Source organism: Neophocaena asiaeorientalis, unplaced genomic scaffold, assembly GCF_003031525.2.
Source record: "Neophocaena asiaeorientalis asiaeorientalis breed wild unplaced genomic scaffold, Neophocaena_asiaeorientalis_V1.1 scaffold160, whole genome shotgun sequence".
Lineage (NCBI taxonomy): Eukaryota > Metazoa > Chordata > Mammalia > Artiodactyla > Phocoenidae > Neophocaena > Neophocaena asiaeorientalis.
Genome location: NW_020175675.1, coordinates 3963474 through 3984749, shown reverse-complemented (window position 1 = coordinate 3984749; position 21276 = coordinate 3963474). Strand labels below are relative to the sequence as shown.

The following is a 21276-nucleotide window of genomic DNA, read 5'->3' as shown; positions in this document are numbered from 1 at the left end:
CCAAAGGAATTATGCAAAATACATTTCAATTTTAGAGATCAAGTCAGAATAGTCAGAAACTGCCAAACGGTAATTAATGAGCACACCTAAGTCACTGTTACATAAGTAGATCAAGAAGTAGCACTGAGCAGAGCCTCCAGGGACCATGCGTGAGCAAGTTGATGGCACTGCACACCCACCGTCTGTCCCAGGAGGCCAAGAAGGGGGGCTTCATCCACTGTGAGCCTCTGGCTTAGCAAGACGGTCACATCATCATAGTAATACGTAAACGACCACTGCTGATCAGAAGAAATACTCTTTCTGGCTTTCACTGACTGTACTTTGCATGTTGAGCTCACTTTTCAGAGCAGTCTCAGCATTGTCTCCAGTTTTTGGTATATTCGACTCATTTTTTTCATATAGCCACCTCTGTTGATAAATGCGTACAGCAATGGCAGTGATGCAGAGCAAGATAAATATCACAACTGCTATCACACCTACAGAGAAAGGAAAACACAAAGTCAAATTATAAACTGTAAATGTCAGCCTAACTAGAATCTACCCTAGCATCATTTATCATCAGAAAATTTGAAACCAAGTGGTGTTATAACATTAAGTGTACTTCTAAGTCCATGCAAACTTTAGACACAGAGGTTTTATGCCTTAATTTCCTAAAGACATATCATGATTGGATTTCAGTGAATGTTTTCACTCTAAAATGCAGAAACACAATGAGGTCTCTTAGGTTATGCCTACACTTCATGCTAATTGAGCAAGCAGGTTTTTATTATTTTAAAAGTATAGAGTATGTAGCCCCACCACAGAGTGATTAAATGCTTATGTATATTTTAATGAAAATTCAATTAAATTTTAATGCTGATATACTGTTGAGCTACAGTAATGTGGTGTGTATCCCATCTATCTCTATGAGACCAACAGAGTCTTAAGTGATTCCTGTCTCTGGGGGGTCCACACCCTTGTGTGATCCCCCGTGACCTACTTCTAACCGAAACAATATGACAAAGGTGATGGACTGTACCTGATTATTTGTAAATGATTACATGATTATGTTATATAAGCTTGTAGCATCTGTCTTGCTAGAGTCTCTTTCTTCCTGCTGGCTATGAAGTGGCAAGAGCCATGCTGGGAAACCCCACATGACAAGGAACTGCAGATGGCTTCCAAGTGCTAAGGAAAGACTCTGTCTAGGAGCCAGCAAAAATTCAGAAGCTCTCAGTCTTACCTCTGCAAGACACTGAATGTAGCCAACAACCATGCAACTGAGGAAGTGGCTCCTTCCCCAGTGGAACCTTCAGATAAGACCCCAGCCCAAGACCCCAGATGAGGCCCCTTGATTTCAGCATTGTGAGACCCTAAGCAGAGGACCTAGATGAGATGTGCCCAAACTCCTGACTCACAGAAACTGAAGGATAATACATGTGGATTGTGTTAAGCTGCTACATAGGTGGTAATTTGTCATGCAGCAACAGATAACTAATATACCATTTTATAAAAATTGTAGACATATTAATAACATTCAGTTATCTGGAAAGTAAAAGGAAAACATTTCTCTTGTTGGAAATGTATTGAAGACATTAGGTTTGCCAGCAGTTCTCAACCTTGGCTGCATAGCAGACAATAACTCAGAATCTTTTGGTGGGAGGCCTAGGTATCAGCATTATTTTAAAAGCTCTTCAGATTATTTTAATGCACCATCAGGGTTGAGACTGTCAAGCTAAGCCATAGCTATATCAAGCTATATCACATTAGTGAAGAAGGAATCCATTCTGAAACAAATAGATAAAAAGAAGCATTCACTAGTTAATATAGCTTTAAGATGACTGACACAGGCATTAATTAATATCTCCATTTAACAAATGTAAGCAAACATATGTTACTGCTTAGTTGTATAAATCAAAATTTGTATTGCAAAATGAGGGCTCTTCATTATACTCTGGGACAGACATAAGCAAGTGTAATGGAGCCCAACAAACTCAAAGCTTGGTTGGGTATAACTGGTCACAGAGATTCCTGGGCACATGCTATCAGGAACCCAGACCCCTTCTTACCTGAGAGGAGGTAGCATATTTACTATTTTGTGAATATTCTTAAGTATTCATAAGTAGAATATTCATTACTTTCAATATATTTTGCATCTCACTTGGGAACAAACAACACAGTTACTTTAGTTATTTTTATGTCTAGCTACAGGATCTTGCTTTAAGAGCTATATCATATCCAATTTTAGTGTCAGGGACCAGTAACTCTCAATAACATTGATCAAGCCACTTGATTATATGATGACTCTCACTATTACACTGACCCACCTATACATCCAAGGTTTTCTGTATGTGATTGATCACGTCTAACTCTAGCTTGTTTTTGTTTCATGAGGTTTGGTGGGATCCTAGAAAAACTTCTATCTCTACCCCCTATCTGATGAGATTGAGATAATTTGAATAATGCATCTGATGCCTTCCATAACCTTCCTATCAGCAACTCCAGTGTAAGGGTGTTTTTGACAAACGCTCATGTCTGCCTGTGTCTCCGTCTATCTACACATCTGTCTCTTTCTCTATGCATCCACCTGCCCATCTACAATATGGATCCCTTGGCAAGAAACCCTCTGTGATCTCTGGCTTACCAAGTTTGAATATTGCTTAGGTTGATTCTCCTCTCCTATAACACTCCCTTTGTTTATAAGACGAGAAAATAATGATGCAGAACATGGAGAAATCTACCTATTGGGATAATCCTTTAAACAGATCAAATATTTCACATGTGGGTGCAGTCTGTGATCAATTAGAAAAAAGTCTGATAATTCTTTTTGGAACAATACACTGGAAGTCTATATACTCAGTGACTGACAAACCACCCAGCAACCGGCCACCACACAGATGGAAGGCAGGTTCAAGTGAATTGTAGGGCCTAGTAAACTGAACCATTCTGTCCCTAAGACCTTCTGTGCTCTCATTCTCCATCCCATGTATCAGGAACCAAGTAGGATTTCTCAGGGGAATGATATTCAGCAAGAGCAATAAAACTCTAAGGACCACATATTTGTTCTACCATCAATTTGACTATTATCTCTGGTCTTGCTAGTAAAAGAGAACAAACTATGATAATTTGTGAAATTTTGAACTTGGATTCCTACTTTGTAAATGTTAATCACATTTAAGTTGATTTATTTTCACTTAGCTTTGGCATTATAGTGAAGTCTTCTCATTAAAAATAAATTAGAATGATTTAGGATTAAGGTTTAATTTAAATTTTAAAACAAAAGTTATTCCTTTTAGATACGCATTCTAAATAACATTTATGGTTTTTATTTGTTCTTGGAGTTATAAAATGGAGGTCATATTCCTCACTCATTACAAAAATAAAAGTAGTTGAGACAGAAATGGAAATGTTAAAATTCTTACATAGATAGGGTCAGCACTTTAAAATGTCTGAATACTTTCCTAATCGTCTGGAGAAAACTGGTGTCTGGATGGATATAGACGAAATGAACAGATCCAATCTGAGCAGGTGTGTAGCCGGCCTGAACAGTGGACGCCCAGTCCTATCACCCAGCTCTAGCAGTAATTACCTCACTTTGAGGTAGCAAGGAATGGAGAGCAGTTTACTTCTACTCACCAAGCAGAGTTTGCAAATTACTCACATTCCAATAATCTAATTAAACAAATTAAAACGTTCCTTGAATGATAAGGAGGGAGAATTGCATATTAATTTTTTGAGTCAGACCTGGATAAATTTTGCTTCAAAGGATATATTAGAAGATATTTAAGATGCGATTAGTTTTACTTCTTCAAATATATATATATGCATATAGATGAATGGATTTATTTGATGGATATCGCTTTCTATCTATCTATCTCTCCATCCTAAGATAAGCTTGATGCCAGACACAGTTTTATATCTTTATGTTCAGGAAAATGACAATTTGCATAGTTTAGGTGCTTCTCCCAGTATGTTTTATTTTTAACCTTATTTTTAAATGTTTTGGGCTAAGAAACTGAGAGGTCCATGGCTATTTTAAATCAAAGAAGTAAAAGTAAATGCATCTTAAATATGTATATATCCTGAGAGATACTAATGGCTATATTCAAATGAAAATCCTATTATTCTGTAGTTTGGCAACCATCCTTTAAAAAGTGTTTCAGTGGAGCCATCGATTCCTTCTCCTAAGTATCTCCAAAGGAGCTGAATTCGGTACAATCACGTCAAGAACATGAGCAATTGTATGTGGCCTGCCACTGCCATTGATCTCACAATCAGCACGGATTCTCACGGATATGTTTTGGACTTTGCTAACAGTGACAACAACGCCAAGGACGAGGTCATTCGCGGCCTCGTTACCTCCGATGACCGCGGAGTCACTTCTGTTCGCGTTAACTAAGGGCGTTCCCTCATCTGTTGATCCAGAACGACCTACAGTAGAAAAAGAATGACAGAGGAGAGTGGAAAGGAGAACTTTTGAGAAATCCACAACATTTGAAAGAAGCGCAGACAACGCAGAGACAGAAATGAACTTGAAACGAAGAACCGAGAATGGAAAGACCAGGGAATGGGGAAGGTGTACGAAAAGAGGACTTTTGGAAACCTCTGGGATGAAGACTGGGTGGAAGACCGCGGGCGCAGAGTGACCGCGGTCAAAGGGCCACGCACCTGCGCCGCCTGAGAGCGGTCGGGTCGCCTCCGGCGCTGGAGCTCCGGGCCCCGCCCCCTCCGCGCAGCGGGACACGGCGGCCACGTGTCCGCGGACAGTGACCCGGGCGGGCCCGCCCGGGCGCAGTGCCGCCTTCAGCGGGGCGGCGGGACCGAAGCGCACTGCCGAGAGGCAGCCGGTGAAGCCTAGCGCGCCAGCCCGCTGCGTGTCGCGGTCCGCGCCGGGAGGCCCTGCGGGCAAAGAAGTGGGACACACCGTTAGGGCTCAGGAGCGACTGGCGGGGACGCAGGAATAGCCTGAGTCTGCGCAGCAGTGATGAACTGAACTTCCCTCCGAGCCCTTCGTTTTTAGGAAAGAGCCAGAGTCGGTACCTGCCGCCTTGGTTGATGCCCTGCGGGTGCTCACTCCCCGTGTGAGTCAAGTGAAGCTTCTTTGGATGCAGTCACGGGGCACTGACGAATGAAATCCTCCGCCAATGCATTTTTCAAAATATTTTTAACAGCATTTGTGGCCAGTCATTTAGGTCTCCTGGGTTGGGGGACAGCAGCGTTCTGGGAATCCCTTCTTGCAGTTCCCTCACAATTAACACTTTATTCTGGCTGACTGTTCTGAGCCCCACAGAGAGGGCCTCTCCGTAACTGCAAGTGCTACCCTGGGAACTCCGCACCACACTTCCTTTCCCCCTCTTCACAAAGGTGGTCTCTGTCCCGGGTCCATAAATCAAGGCTTTTGCCCCCATCAACCCCCTCCTGATCCCCGCCCTCATCCCCAACTGACAGAAGTTGGTTAATAAGACCGAAGAAGAGCAGCGACGGACACAGGAGAGAACATCTATTCGTTCACTTCAGCTATGATTACATCCCGCAGTGCGCTTGCTCAGTGGGCACGAAATCTGACCAAAGGCCCTTAGCTGTAGACTTCAAGTTTAAATGTATCAGTCTGGGAAGCGTCCATGTCCCCCACAGAGGAAACCACATAAGTATGAGGCAACTTTGGCATCTGCTGTCAAACTCCCTCTCACTTCACCTTGTGTAGAAAGGCTCGTTGCCTCTTCTTTTTCAAACAATCATCAACAGCTACCAAGAATTTACCAAATGATTCCCATAGGCTGGGCATTGTGCTAAGCGATTTATAGACTCGTGAATAGTGGCATTTGAACTCTGAAGCCAGGGGTGTGTAACCACACTTCCAGCTAGCCTCGCCTGGTGCATCAGTTACAGAAGGTCACTCTCCTTGGATCATCCCTCTCTCATGCAACATGTGGAAAGCCCGTGGTGGGTAGTGTGTTTTATTCTTGCCTCCCCCTGCTCTTAGCTTAATGTCTGTTACATAGGATGCATGCAATATATATTTTATAATCAAAGAATAAATTTAGTCCCATTACCACCCTTCTGTGGACAGTTTGGGTATTGAAATTTTTAAAAATGTGTCACTCTCAAGGTGTGACCTGAGAAATTCAGAGGACTGACCTTGTGATGAAAGATTACTTGCATTGGCTCCAGATAAAAATGTACGTCCATAGTTGGCTGCCATCTTATGCCACTGAGTTTTACTGAATGTCGTGGTAACTAAATACATCCTCATTGTCGCTAAAGTTAAACAACATACCCTGAAGCTTCTATTTGAAGGATAGCAGAATATGCCACCCCCAAATATGCCATTTTGGCATAAGGATTATTTTCTTGAAACACAGCAGGTACAAGGACACTGACATCCGCTTTCTGTTCCTGAAAGCAGGAGATAAAACTCTTATGGGAAAGCTGCCCTTTTTGTACCAGGAGGAAAAATACATTTTTATGACCAGAGATGAGGAGACCAGCCCAGAGAAATCTGTACATACCAACCTTGTTAAAATAACCCCTATCTTCCTTTCATCTCCTCATACATTTTAGTTGCTTTTTCACAATCACCACTCTCTGTTCAACCTCATATATAAACACTTCGACCTATCTGCTTTTTGGGTCTTCATTTTCCTGTAGGGACTCCCATGTACATTTAAAAATCTGTATGCTTTTCCCCTGTTAATCTGTCTTATGTCAATTTAATTCTCAGGTCCAGCCATAGACCCTAAGAGAGGAGAGGTCAAGTGTTGCCTCCCATACAAACTCATGGGGTGGATTTCCTGAATCTTATTACAGGTCTCACCATTTTTCCTGTTAAACTTCATCTCACTATTTCAGTCTATAATTCCTGAAAACCAAATATTCTGTATCCTTATTTCTTCTGGCTTGGAAAAGAGCTGTACCTTCAAGAAAAATGGCCTAACTTTGAGATTTTCAGCAAATGTATTGGGAGTTACTTGGGCTTACAAAATTCTGTTCATGATTTTAAAGTTGCAAAAGTAAATGTTTGCTATGGAAAAGACCTCTAAAAACAACTAAAATTGGGGGCATGCATATGCATTGTTATAATCATAATAGACATCTGTCTGACACATATAGCTACCTTGGCCAAGGTGATTATACGAGACATCAAAGATCTTTATGCATGTGGAATTTCAGGTAGCTCCTTAAGTACACTGAAGTAAAATGAGCTAGGCATAACCCAACTCAAGGATTATCAATTAAAAGGGTAGTTTAAAGATGACTTTACTTTTTAAATTTTGCATTCAGATATTATCTATTTCTTAAAGAAAGGCACCCTTGCTTATGTAAACTTGAGAGAATGTCAAGAAGAAATAAAATGGGAGACACTGCAATAGTAACACAGGACTTCTGCAAGGCTAACATCTGAAAAAAAAAAATTACAGGTAAAATAAAAGTTTTAGTTGTTGGACAAATACTAGCTTTCCTGTTCCTGGTCAAAGTCTGACCTGAGCACTACTAGGCAAGGGTAACAGAAGGAATCTCAGGCAGACATTTATCATAATGAATTAGGCCAATTTTGTGGAATTTATTTTTTAAAGATAACCTAACTTCATGTCTTTAGATAGCATTGTTACTAAGGAAAGAAACATCAGTAGCATGTCATATTGCATTATATTTTCCTATATTTCAAGACTGTACTTAATATTTATACATATATGTGGATTTGTGAGTGTGAATGGGTGGATTTATATGTACCTGGAGAGCCTATCATTAATCATGTAGCTGTAACTATGTTATGCATGTACATGTGGGTATAAATATACATTGAAAGGTTTGGTGCTCACAGTTTCCTGTCAATTTTCCATCCTGAGGTCATGGTTTTGATTCATTTTTTGATTGGAGTAATTCTCTAGTATTTTCTTAAGATGGGAAACTTGATTAGTATTTAATCTCAATCTTTCCTTGTCATCCAAAATATCTTTTTTTAACCTGGTCAGATAAATTATATGTTAGATGTATGAGTTGCAACCATTCTTCTTAGCAGTATATCATTCTCTCATTTTTATTCTATTGCTGCAAATGAGAAGTTGGATGCTGATGTCAATATCATTATTTTCCATTGTAGTAACTTCTGTCTAGAAAGTCTGGAAGATTTTTCTCTATGGTTTTGTAATTCACGGATTTTCCCAGAATTCCCCCAGATGTGTGTCTTTTCTCATCAGAATCAGTGAGCCCTTTCAATCTGCAACTCAGGTTTTCCTTTAGCTCAGAGAAATTTTTTTAGTACGTAAGTATTATCTTTGCTTCTAATTCTCTTTCTGGACCTCTATTTATACATATTAGGTTTTCTAGATCTAACTTCCAAATGTTTTATTTTTCCCTCCTAATTTCTACGTCTTAATCTTTTTGCTCTGTGGCTTGAGACATTTCATCTACATGATACTCCATGCCACTATTTAAGGATAACCAGTGATGATTCTCTCCTTTCGATCACCCAGTGAAATTTTGAAAAATCATATTTTAATTACCAGAGTTGGTGCTTGTGTCTGTGTGTGTGACTTTATTAAAATCTCTTTGAGTGCCAAGTTTCATCCTAGTTGTCTTCCGTCTTCTTCAATAGCTCTATGTTGATGCAGGAAATTTTATTTGTTGTTTTTTCTTCTTTCTCTACCCCTACTCTTGCTTTTAGATTCCCTTACTGGTGGCATCATTATTTACTTATTTATTTATTGGGACTGCTTATTGGGACTCCATGGTTAAGGATGTTATACGATACACAGGTCCTGACACTGTGGACAGTGCAGCTTCTCTGCCCTATAGTCAGCAGCAGACCTGCATTCAGACTATCTGACTCCTTATAAAGCACAGGAAGAGGTCTCTCACCCTCACCCTCACCACGGTAGGAAGGATGTGGCCCAACAATCCATCCCTTTCTCAGCTCCAGGAGGAGCAGAGAGGATGGGGACCGTAATGTGGAGCAATGTTGACCTTCCCTTTGGAAGTCTTGAGTTCTCTGCAAGGCAAATTTTCCCCAGGATCCACGGTCTTCACATACCACCCTAAGACTGCTGTGTACTCCTCCTCCAGTCCAGAGGGCAAACTCCTACCCCAGCTCTCTCATTCACACTTTCCTGCCTCCTCTTGCCTGCTGGACTGGCCCTATAGTTCCTAGGTTCAGGGGCACAAGCAAGTTGAACCGGGAGTAGAGGCAAGTCTTATGGTCCAAGCGGCATTTCCCAGAAACAGGTCCACACAAAGTCAGCATCCGAATTAAAAGAACTGTACTTTTTTGTTATTGAGCTGCATGAGCTGCTTGTAAATTTTGGAAATTAATCCTTTGTCAGTTGCTTCATTTGCAAATATTTTCTCCCATTCTGAGGGTTGTCTTTTGGTCTTGTTTATGGTTTCCTTTGCTGTGCAAAAGCTTTGAAGTTTCATTAGGTCCCATTTGTTTATTTTTGTTTTTATTTCCATTTCTCTAGGAGGTGGGTCAAAAAGGATTTTGCTGTGATTTATGTCATAGAGTGTTCTGCCTATGTTTTCCTCTAAGAGTTTGATAGTTTCCGGCCTTCCATTTAGGTCTTTAATCCATTTTGAGCTTATTTTTGTGTGTGTAGTGTTAGGGAGTGTTCTAATTTCATTCTTTTCCATGTAGCTGTCCAGTTTTTCCCAGCACCACTTATTGAAGAGGCTGTCCTTTCTCCACTGTACATTCCTGCCTCCTTTATCAAAGATAAGGTGACCATATGTGCATAAAGACACAGACCTACTGGAGAATGGACTTGAGGATATGGGGTGGGGGGAAGGGTGAGCTGTGACAAAGCGAGAGAGAGGCATGGACATATATACACTACCAAACGTAAGGTAGATAGCTAGTGAGAAGCAGCCGCATAGCACAGGGATATCAGCTCAGTGCTTTGTGACCGCCTGGAGGGGTGGGATAGGGAGGGAGGAAGATGCAAGAGGGGAGAGATATGGGAACATATGTATATGTATAACTGATTCACTTTGTTATAAAGCAGAAACTAACACACCACTGTAAGGCAACTATACCCCGATAAAGATGTTAAAAAAAAAAAAATAGAACTGTGCTTAGAAAGACAATGAGTGCAAATCCATCTTCCCTGTTAGCTGACTCCTGAAATTCCATCATTAAGTTCCTTCCTTTTGGCTCAAAAATTTTCTTCCCTTTAAAGTGTAAAGAGAAAAAAAAGGTGGGGGAACCTTAGGAGAATACTTAGTGCATTATTAGAAATTTACACATCAGGATGAAAATGTCTGATAAACCTCTAGTTTGAGAACACAGGCATCAACAGAAAGTAAGGGGCAATCAGGTGCAGTTTCATGCTAGGAAAGAAGGGGAGGAGAAAGTGGTTTGAGCGTGGATGTGAAGAAAAGTCATGTTTAGGAAAAAGTGAGCTAAGGGCTGAGGATAAAGTTCACTTCTACTGTAATTTTGAGTAGAACCCCTTAAATCACTTTGGATAAAAACAGATTTAATATATTTTTTCTCTTAAAAAATGTCTATGGTACGAAATCTTGAGAGCACGATCACATTTCCAACAATTTAGGACATAAACATTCTCAACTGTCTCAGGTATTGGGTAGTGTTGCCTTTAAAATATATTGCCAAGGCCATGCATTCCAACACACGAGATGATTTCTTGTTTTGTGAGGAACAAGCATGTTAACAAAAGGTTCACGAGGAAAAGGAAGGAACAAAGAATTAAAATGTGTGTGGAGAGCTTTCTGCTACCCACAATGAACAGTGTTTCTGAAAGGCACTGGCAGTAAACAGTGGAACAGCGAAAGGAGCATTTCCAAGATTCCCTGAGGCTCTCATCTACAAACAAGAATCAGGAAACAGAGTGAATTGTCCATGGAATTGCAGGAAGCAATGAAGAGCATCAGAAAGGGTAAATATGTAGATAATTGAAGTGAATATTGACTGTTTAAAACAACAGCAATAATAATGCCTTGTGGAAAAAAATAATATGTAAAAGTCAAATACATGACAACAATGGCAAAAGGGGTGGAAGAGGAAGTAAAAGGGGAAAAAAATAAGGTTTTTACATAGTTTGGGAAGTGTACAAAGTAGTATATAATAAATCAAAGATGAATAATTAATCTTAAGAGTAACTGATAAAAAAATACAAAGAGGTACAACTATAAAGCTAATACAGGAGATTAACAGTCCCAAACTGGAAGCAATCCAGCTGTCCATCAACATAAGAATAAACAAACTGTGGTATAGTCATGCAATAAAAGACTACCCAGCAAAGAGAGCAAGTGAACTACTATTACATGCAACAACATGGATGAATGTTAAAAACATTTTAGTGAATGAAATTGGCTAGACTGAATATAAGTATCAACCTGCTATTTATTTTGGAGTTGATGAAACCAGAGTGAACTTCCTTTATGCTAGCTAAATAAATGACATAATTAGAAAATCATGCTACACAGACTTTTTCAGTCTTGTCTTTCGAACAGCTCAGGGTTGGAGGGACCTGATTTTCAGAGTCAGAAAGAAGTGAATTATTCCCTCTCCCCGGCACCCCACCCCACCACACCAAACTATCCCTGGCACTTGCAACCAATACCTGGGAAGAAATCAGGGATGATTTGGGACCCTAAGCACTTTAACAAGCACTCCTAGCAGGTATTTACTGGAAGAATATTCTTTAGTAAATTATATCAACTCTTCCTATAATGACATTTCAATAGTCTCTGCCACCCTTTCACATGACAAGGAAATAATGTCAGAATCTACATGTGTGCTGCTTTTAGCTCATCAGCTCTTTTTAAAATTGTGACTAGGTTTGTCCAGCCTTCTCTTGATGTGCCCTCACTCCATCTCAGAGGTCCTTAATCCTGGGCCTTTCCAGTTCTCCCCCTCTATTTCCCATCAAACCCTGTTCTTGAATAAACTCATTCACACAAGAGAATAAATGTCCAATTATGACTCAGTGTTCTAACTCTCCCAGGTACATGTGCAGAAAAGGCATTAGCAAAAGAAATAAATCTCTAATGGATTTTTTTCCTTATTTTTGAGATTCATTTCAGATGCCATAAAATTCGTCCTTTTAAAGTGTACAATTCAGTGGGTTTTTTTTACAGGGTTGTAAAACCTTTCCCAGTAATTGCAGTATCTATCACCCCGAAAGAAAACCTGTACACATTAGTGGTCACTTCCCACTCTAACCTCCCTCCCAGCCCCTGGAAAATCTAAACTACTTTCTGTTTCTATGAATTTGCCTATTCTGGACATTTCGTATAAAAGAAATCATACATTATGTGGCCTTTTGTGTTTATCTTCTTCCATTTAGCATAATGTTTTCAAGGTTCATCCACGTGGTTCCATGTATGAGTACTTCGTTATTTTTTATGGCTAATATTCCATTGTACACCACTTTTGTTTATCTAATCCTTAGTTGATAGACACTGGGGTTGTTCCCAATTTTTGGTTATTATTAATAATACTGCTCTGAAAATTTGTGTACACCTTTTGTGTATGGATATATATTTTCAATTCTCTTGGGTATATACCTAGGAGTGGAATTTCTGGGTCACCTGGTAACTATGTTTAACATTTTAAGGAACTGCCAAACTGTTTTTTTACATTCTCACCAGCAATGGACAAGCTGCACAATTTTACATTCTCACCAGCAATGGACAAGAGTTCCAGTTTCTCCATGTCCTCTATGACACTTGTTACTGTCTGTCTTTTTGATCATAGCCATCCTATTGGTTGTGAAATGGTATCTTGTGGTTTTGATTTGCATTTCCCTGGTGACAAATGATTTTGAACATCTTTTCATGTTCGTATTTGTATATCTTCTTTGAAGAAATGTCTAGTCAGATCCTTCGGCCATTTTTAAATTGGGTTATGTCTTTTTACTGTTTAGTTATAAGAATTCTTTATGTATTCTGTTTATCAGATACAGGACTGGCAAATATTTTTTCTCATTTTTGTGGGTTGTCTTTTCACTTTCTTGAGAGTGTCCTTTGAATTACAAAAGTTTTAAATTTTGATGAGATCCAATTTATTTTTCTTTGCTGCTTGTGCTTTTGAGAATCCATGATCTAACCCAAGGCTTTTAAGAAAACTTCTCTAAAAAAACCGTTGCCTAATCCAAGGCATATGGTGTTAGGCAGGGGTCCAACCTGATTTTTTAAACTTGTGGATATCCAATTGGGCCAGCACCATTTGTTGAAGAGATTACGTTTTCTCCATTGAATGGTCCTGGTGCCAATGTTAAAAGTCAGCTGACCATGAATATATATAGTTTTACTTCTTGACTCTCAATCTAGCCCACTGACCGATAAGTCTATCTTATGCCAATACCACATAGTCTTTACTACTGTAAGTTTGTACTAATTTTTGAAATCATGAAGGGTGAGACCTCCAACTTTATTCTTCTTTTCAAGATTGTCTTGCATTTCCATATGAATTTGGGGTTCAACTTGTCAATTTTTGTAAAAAAAAGGCCATTTGGATTTTGATAGAAATTGTGTTGAATCTGTAGATAAACTTGGGGATCGCTGCCATCTTAACAATGTTGAGTCTTTCAATCCATGAACACAGATACCTTTCCATTTATGTAAGTCTTACATAATTCCTTCCAACAATGTTTTGTTGTTTTTGGTGTACATGTCTTGCATTTCTTTTGTTAAAGTTATTCCAAAGCATTTGATTATTTTTGATACTATTGTAAATAGAATATTTATTCTATTATTTCATTCTTCATTTTATTCTTGTATTGCTCATTGCTAGTATATAGAAATATAGTAAATTTTTGTGTTGGTCTTGTATCTTTTCCAAAACTGTATATTAACTCTAATAGCTTTTTTCATGGATTCCCTACAAGATCGTGTCCTTGACCAACAGAGATAATTTTACTTCTTCCTGTTTTATCTGGATACTTTTTACTCTTTTCCTTGCCTAACAGCCCTCCTTCAAACCTGCACTACAGTCTTGAACAATAGTGGTAAGAGTGGACATCCTCATCTCATTACTGATCTTAGGGGAAGACTTCCATTATTTCACCATTAAGTGTGATAATAGCTGTAGGGTTTCTGCAGATGCCCTTTCCATGTGAGGAAGTTCCTTTCATTCCTAGTTTGTTCAGTGTTTTCATTATGAAAGCATGCTGAATTTTTTCAATTTTCTCTGTCTATTGAGGTGATCATGTGGTTTTTGTCCTTTAGTCTATTAATATGGTGCATTACATTGATTTTTATCTGTTGAGCCAACCTCAAATTCTTAGGATAATCTTACTTGGTCATGGCATATAATAATTTTTATACATTACTGCATTAGATTTGCTAATATTTTGTTGAGGATTTTTTTCATTTTCATTCATATTCCTGAAATTTTATAAACATTTTGTGTCTTTCTATGTGAATTTCTTCTAAATGAGATAAACTCTTAGGCAGAGCATAGGACAGACTAATATATGTCATTAAGTCAATGGAGTTTTTAATATCTAAACTCTAGTCTCTCTATGCAAATCTCAGTAGGTAATTTCCATGAATGATTTGGAGCTCCTTTTCAACATACAATTCTTCAGTGGATTTTCTTTATCCCACAGATAATTGGCCTACTAAGGTTTACTCACATGACTATATTGATGTGAACTATGCTCTCCCCCAGGAAGAGATAGGAAGACATACCTTTAGTCTGCACACTTCAAAAGCAGATTTTTGTTTTGCTTTGATATTTTGGGCTTGTTATTTTTGTTGTTTTTTTTAAATGCACAAAAAAACAAAATGAATAGAATACCAAATATACAAAAGTCTTTAGAGAAACAAAATTTAGCAAAAATGCTAGGGCACCTTACTTGGTATTTTAAAGCTCTCATACTTTGGGAGTATAAATCCTATCAGAGTTAAAACTACACAGAACACTAGAAATCTAAAGATTTACATTAAAGTAGGATTATACTTAAAACTATTTTATAGTAATTGGGAAAACTTAACCTGAGTGGTCATCACTAATAAGATCATTGAAGAATGGAAAGAACAAGAGCATGTTAATTAGAAGATGATGCGGAACCATTTTTCCATAGCACACTAGGGTAAATAATAATAATGACTAACTAGATTAGGTTATCATTAGAACACTGTTTTATTGTTTGTATCTTGTATTATACCACAAGTGCTTTGAGGGCAGGTACGGTAGTATATTTTGCTATGAGGCATTCGAAATGTCCAATGAAATATAAGTGCATATTAGGGACCACCAAACATTTCTGAATGAATGGATAAGTCAGTGAGTCAAAATAGCTAACAAGAAATAAGTACTGGATAACTTGTCATAGTTTGGGACTATTTTATTTGGGAAATTAGTAGGTCCTTATTAGCCAATCAGTTGGTCTACTTTACTATAAGTTAGTGAAAGGCAGTTCTGCTTATACTCGCCAAATCTGAACACAAAACTGTAGTCCTCTTGTACTCAGTAACTGATTTGAGAGTGGCAGCAGAACAGAAGCCATCCTAAAATAAAGTTATCCAAAACATGAAACGTTTAATTAGCCTTTGATCAAGATATATACCTCTAGGTACAGATGAAATGGATATTTACAATTTTATTAGATTCAATTGCTTCAGGCTATAAACTTCATTGCTGAGTTTCAACTTTAATTTCTGTGGCCTGAGAGAGATGTTTTTGACTATATCACCCTTGAATAAAAACATTAACACCTTCAGTTCCATGCTACTGTCCTCTATATATTAACTTATAAGAAAATAAAAATTTATATAACAAAATTTATTATTCTACTTTTTAATTAAAACAATCTCCTTCATATAATGCAGTTCAGTGATTATGTCGATTTCTGTAATCTATTGCCTATATCTTTATAGATCATACATTTGAAGCCGAATTGTCCTTAAAAATATTCCTTTGTCAATTTCACACTTACTGATAGCAACTTTCTATTCATACTTTGGGTCACAGACATTTCTGAATATGCCTCATCTCTCCTGTCAGATGCTGGAGTCACTGAGGGCGTGAAGTTGTGTGTGGACTGCGTTTGTTTTGTTTATTGACCATATCTGTCCTCCGGGCTGGCAAAGAGTAAGCACGGACTTCTGTCTGGCAGTGGAACAGGGATCAGATCTGGGGGCAGACAGAACCATCATTCCACACACAGCTTGCACCCACTCGACAAAAATTCAGCTCTGCGGCTTGCACACCCCTTGGGTGATCAATTACTCACTGCTCAGACCAAGGTTCCGTCGGGCCAGAGAGTAGAGCTCAATATCAGATAAAAAAGGGAGCAAATTCTTCTCCATTTGGATATTAAAAACAATTATAACTGTTGGGCTGACAACCAAAGATAGGGTTCTATCTCACTGTTCTCTAAAGCTCAACGTGGTCTTTGAACTTTTAGGAATTTCATAATCTCTATTTAAATATATACTGTTATTCTCATGGACAAAAGTTGAAGGAGCAGTATTCCTTTGAATTATTTTTCCAATTCGTTTTTGTTTTTTGGGGGGTTTGTTTGTTTTTCCAATTCTTTTAAAATTATGCCACTATTTTAAATAGAATTTAAAAATCTACTAATATCATGAAAACAAGGATGTCAGAAATGCCTGAGAAACATCAAAACCACACATTGGAGACTGGAATACTCACCTCTACAATGGGCTGTGATAGGTATAAACATCTCCCAGCACTCAGTGGGAAACAAATGTTCTCATTTTTATTTCTGTGGTAACTGCACCATTACTATCTCACATGTGGGGAGTGCGACTAGAACAATGAACCACAGGAAAGGACCTTCAGCACAAGCTACCACTCTGTTAGTACATCATCAAGGCCAGATTCTTTATCTACCTTTAAGGCATGATTACAATGCAGGAGCACCACCGCTTCAGCCTGAAGTTGTTATTCACTATACCATGCTAAAACTATCTTCTCACCAGTGAAGGAGCACTGGATTAATCTGCCTTTTTAACAGTTAGGCTGCAGCGTCTAAATGTTACACTTTTTGCGTTACGTGGGCCTCTCACTGTTGTGGCCTCTCCCGTCGCGGAGCACAGGCTCCAGACGCGCAGGCCCAGCGGCCATGGCTCACGGGCCCAGCCGCTCCGCGGCATGTGGGATCTTCCCGGACCGGGGCACGAACCCGTGTCCCCTGCATCGGCAGGCGTACTCTCAACTACTGTGCCACCAGGGAAGCCCTACACTTTTGTTATTACCATTTACAAGAGCACCCTTGGAGAGCACTAGCATTCATAACATTTCCTCTGTCTGAAAAATAAGAAGTCATCATTTCATTGTCTATCATCTGTTTGAAAGATGTGATCGCTTTAATTGTTACTATGATTCTCGACATATTTTGAACATCCATTCATGTGCCTTTTCTAACATTCTCAAGTTGGTGATGTAACATATATCTGTGGGGTAGAAGAAATGACCAAAAGAATCAATGTATAAATGGCTGAACACCTAATAAGTTTCCATCGATTATTTAGGACGAAATATAGCCATATGAGTATCAGGTACCAGAGGAGGAATAATAAACATGCCACAAGAGGCTTTCCCCTAGATATCATTTAAATAGCAATAAAACATACAGTTTCTATATAATCAAAAATAAAAGAAATAACTTTCAATATCTGTTTTTATTTCAATGTAATTCTTGGTGACAAGGGGAAAATAAAGGCATCAAGAGTTTGATGTCTAAATAGTAAAGTATGCTTTTACTTCGGCATTTTTATGGAGAATTACTGGCAGCCATAAAGGATGTCTGTAGGATATTTAGGCTGTGATTTTCCAAGAATAGCTGGGAGCAATGAACACATTTCACCTCAGCTCACAGGCAAGGCAGGGCCCAGACCACAGCCCAAAGCTTGTTTGCTAAGAGAAAATAAGCAGCCTTTTCTCTTCCTTCTTAAACATAAATCTAGATTTATCATTAAAATGATTTCTGCATTTGACCCCTGATTACTACAGAATTTGTGAACTTATATCTGCTTTGATTTTGTCTTTCCTGAATTGTTAGAAAAATGCAAAATTTCATTATGCTTGATTGCTAAGTGAGAGGGTAAGTGTGGAGGCATTTTTCAAGGAACGCCCTTGTTCAACTTGCAAGCAGCACTTACTTGTGATCATATGCACACTCAGAAAAGAGTACAAGCTTCTACCTTGACTGTCACTCACTGGGAAATCATGCATATATCAAGGAGCTTCTTTCAGCATGATGAATGCTTCCCGTGTTTGCAAACTAACACTTCCAATCCCAGTCACCGGGCTGTAGGGGGAGGGGCTCTCTTTCTTCCACTTACCTAAAATTGTCCCCAACGTGAGGGATTTGACAGCATTGAATTCTGTCCCTGAAGACAGGATGACTTGTCTCCTTGCATTCTGGTTAACCTATTAAATGTTCCACATGATATAAACATCAAAATGTCAAGCAATTTTGATGATAAGAGGATGGAAATCAAAGGAAGACCAAGAAAAATGTTAAAAAAAAATAAGCTATATGTTCCTGCTATCACAAAGGTTAAAGAAGAAAAGTGTATTATAAACAATTCTTGTAACACCTGAAATTCAACTCCACCTCATTGCCCAACCCGTTCCCCTACATTTGTCTTTATGATTTAAGTATCTATAATTGGTACAATCCACAAAGAAATGCAAGAGTTACTTTGAACCTCAAAGTTTTTACTTATTTAGAGGAAATTTGTAACATGAGCAGAAAAATGTATTATTCATACAGATTCAATATAAAAGATTATTCTTCAAAACCCAGTGACAATGTGTGACTTAAAGACTCCAATGTTTTTCAAAATGTATTCCCACTTTAAGCAAGATCTTGCTTTTTCCCTTGTGTTTAAATTTCTGTAGCCTTTGTTCTTTTGTAACCCAGTGGGAATAGGTTCCCACTGAAATATCTCCAGTAGTCACTATGATAAACTATGCAATATTTCCCAACCAAATAAAGTAAAACCAATGAGGACAGCTTTGTTTTTTAAGTGGTCAAATATTAATAATAATTTTGACAGTCTCTTGCTAAACAAACAGACATTGCAAAACAAAACAAAACACATTGACCTAGCAAGACTCATGGAAGAAGAGTGCCAGATGTGCATTTCTTTTACTAGGATTTATTATCAGATTTTTGCTTTAGGTCATACATTCTGAGCATCACAATTTTGATTACTGTTGCTGTTGTTGAACTTACAACCTTACCTCGACAAAGACCACTGCTGCTTCTCTGTTAATCTTCACCTGGTGAAGCTGTCCATCAGCCAGGTTTTTAAAACCAAAGTTAAAAACATCAGGTTCTCGGTGTCTGTTTAGCTTATACCTGATTTGCAAACTTCCTAAAGAAGAGAAAAATGACATTTTTAACTGAAATATAATTTTATAAAAACCGCCAATGCAGGTTCTAAGGTACATTTAAAAAAATATATAACTTGAATCTATGGAGCATAATAGTCACCTTTCCTGGACTAGTAATCATTTATGTGATGTTCTGGGGCCAAATTCAGAATTCAATTACACAGTCTTAAAAGTCAAGACAAATGGTCTTTTTCCAAGTTCTTCCATTTTCCTTAACCAGAGAAAAAAGTCTAAGTTAAGCATATGAAAATGCCAAGCTAGGCTTGAAGTTAATTATTCAGGCGGTGTTCATATTATTAAATGGTAAAACCTCAAGCAACGTTATATTAACATTCAGTTTCTATAAGCATAACTTCTTTTAATGTGACTTATGTTAATGCATTTTAATGTATCACTGACATTCACACACACACACACACACACACACACACATATATATATATTTTGCACAACCAGAAATGTTTTCTAAGGTTTCTGCCATAATCAAGAAGCAGCAAAAAGAGAGAAGTGAGTGATTTGCTACAATATCCAAATCTTCCAATCCACACACTGCTCTCCTTCATAGATGCACCCTCTACCTGGTAACTCTGGTACCACCTGTAATATATCTTATCAGTCAGCGATCATAGAAATCTTTTCCAGAAGTTAAGTTTCTCCCCTTTATTCTCCAGGAGAAAAGGTTAAAGCTTGATTTTGCTCTCTGACTTGGAAAGTCTTGGTTCTGTTCTCTTACTGGTGACCATGGGTTAGGTAACTGTCTTCCCACTTTTCTTTGTATGCAGATAGGGCATAATTGAATTCCCAAACACTGATGGGTAAAGAACAATCATATTTATCTGATGCTCATGGAAATTAGCTTTCTATATGGTTTAATGCACTTCTTTACTTCCCTTCCAAGAAGGAGGAAATATTTTCCATGCATAAAATATCTTCTTTCAAAATGAACTGTGACACTAATTTATTCACATGCAGAAGGAAAGACTCCCTACCAATAACAAGAAGCACAGTTGAACGTCAGATACATGAAATGATCAGATATTTATAGAAGAAAGCCATCTTAATTTAATCACTGAAATGGTAACGCTAGTGAGAAACATTTGGGGTTATAATGAAAAAAAACCAACCCTAATAACATGGGTGTCACAGGGATGCACTTGTGTTTTCTTGTTTGTAGTTTAGCATTGAAAGGGCCCCCTCCTTATGGTCCTGATTTCTCCTAAGTCAGTCTTCTTGTTCGTATGGTAAAGATACTCACCATTCGGGGCGAGGATAACTGAAAGGTATTCCTCATAGAAGGAGCTCACATAGAGTAGTAAGCTGGGCATCCCTGTGGTCCGGAAGCTCAGTGTGGTCATTTCTCCTGTCAATGTCAGATCCTCATGAAATAAAGCCACAAAGGAGCTGGAGTTCTTACTGAAGGTGTCATTGATATGTTGAAAGTCGTAAATCACTGAGGAGCCAGCTCCAAAATAGGCAGAAATTTCTGGAATGACATGCATTTTTGGTTATATTAGCAATATGTAAGTGCACGTGTCTTGTTTTATGTATATTTCTGTATATTTAAAGAATATCTCTAATCCTTAAATATCTCAAAAGAGAGAATAATGGTATGCTTTGCTGTCTTTTTAATTTAAAAATTTAAGATGGAAAACAATACAGTATAAATAAAAAGATACTCTCTCCATAGTCCCGTAACCCAAGACTGAGTAACAATATTTTATTATTACCTCCAAAAGGCTTCATCTTAGGATTACAGAAAATTAAATGTCCAGTGTAAACATACAGTTAGAAGGTTATTGCTCTCCTCAAAGTGTTGCATTGATGACCCTCTGAGAAATCCAGAGCGGGTGACATCAGATTTAACAGAAGCTGTCAACGGCCTTCAAAAGAATAGAATCATACCTCCTGCCAAGTGAAATGGAGGCATTTGGGACAGAAACAATTCTATTTCAGCTAATCAC

At 38.3% G+C, this 21276-nt stretch overlaps 1 protein-coding gene across 3 annotated transcripts in view; it reads right to left on the bottom strand.

The window, feature by feature from the left end:
* Positions 1 to 282: 282 nt before the first annotated feature.
* Positions 283 to 21276, bottom strand: part of LOC112390847 (contactin-associated protein-like 3) — a 184079-nt gene continuing 163085 nt past the window's right edge. The window contains exons 18-23 of one of the 3 annotated variants that reach the window (XM_024731939.1): positions 20571 to 20798; positions 19163 to 19296; positions 18256 to 18343; positions 4648 to 4878; positions 4339 to 4410; positions 283 to 476 (exon numbers count right to left, since the gene is read on the bottom strand). In XM_024731939.1, the coding sequence (XP_024587707.1) occupies positions 283 to 476; positions 4339 to 4410; positions 4648 to 4878; positions 18256 to 18343; positions 19163 to 19296; positions 20571 to 20798 (947 nt within the window). Of the gene's footprint in view, positions 477 to 4138; positions 4879 to 18255; positions 18344 to 19162; positions 19297 to 20570; positions 20799 to 21276 lie in introns of those variants that run through there. The other 2 variants (XM_024731940.1, XM_024731938.1) reach the window with 2 other exon arrangements.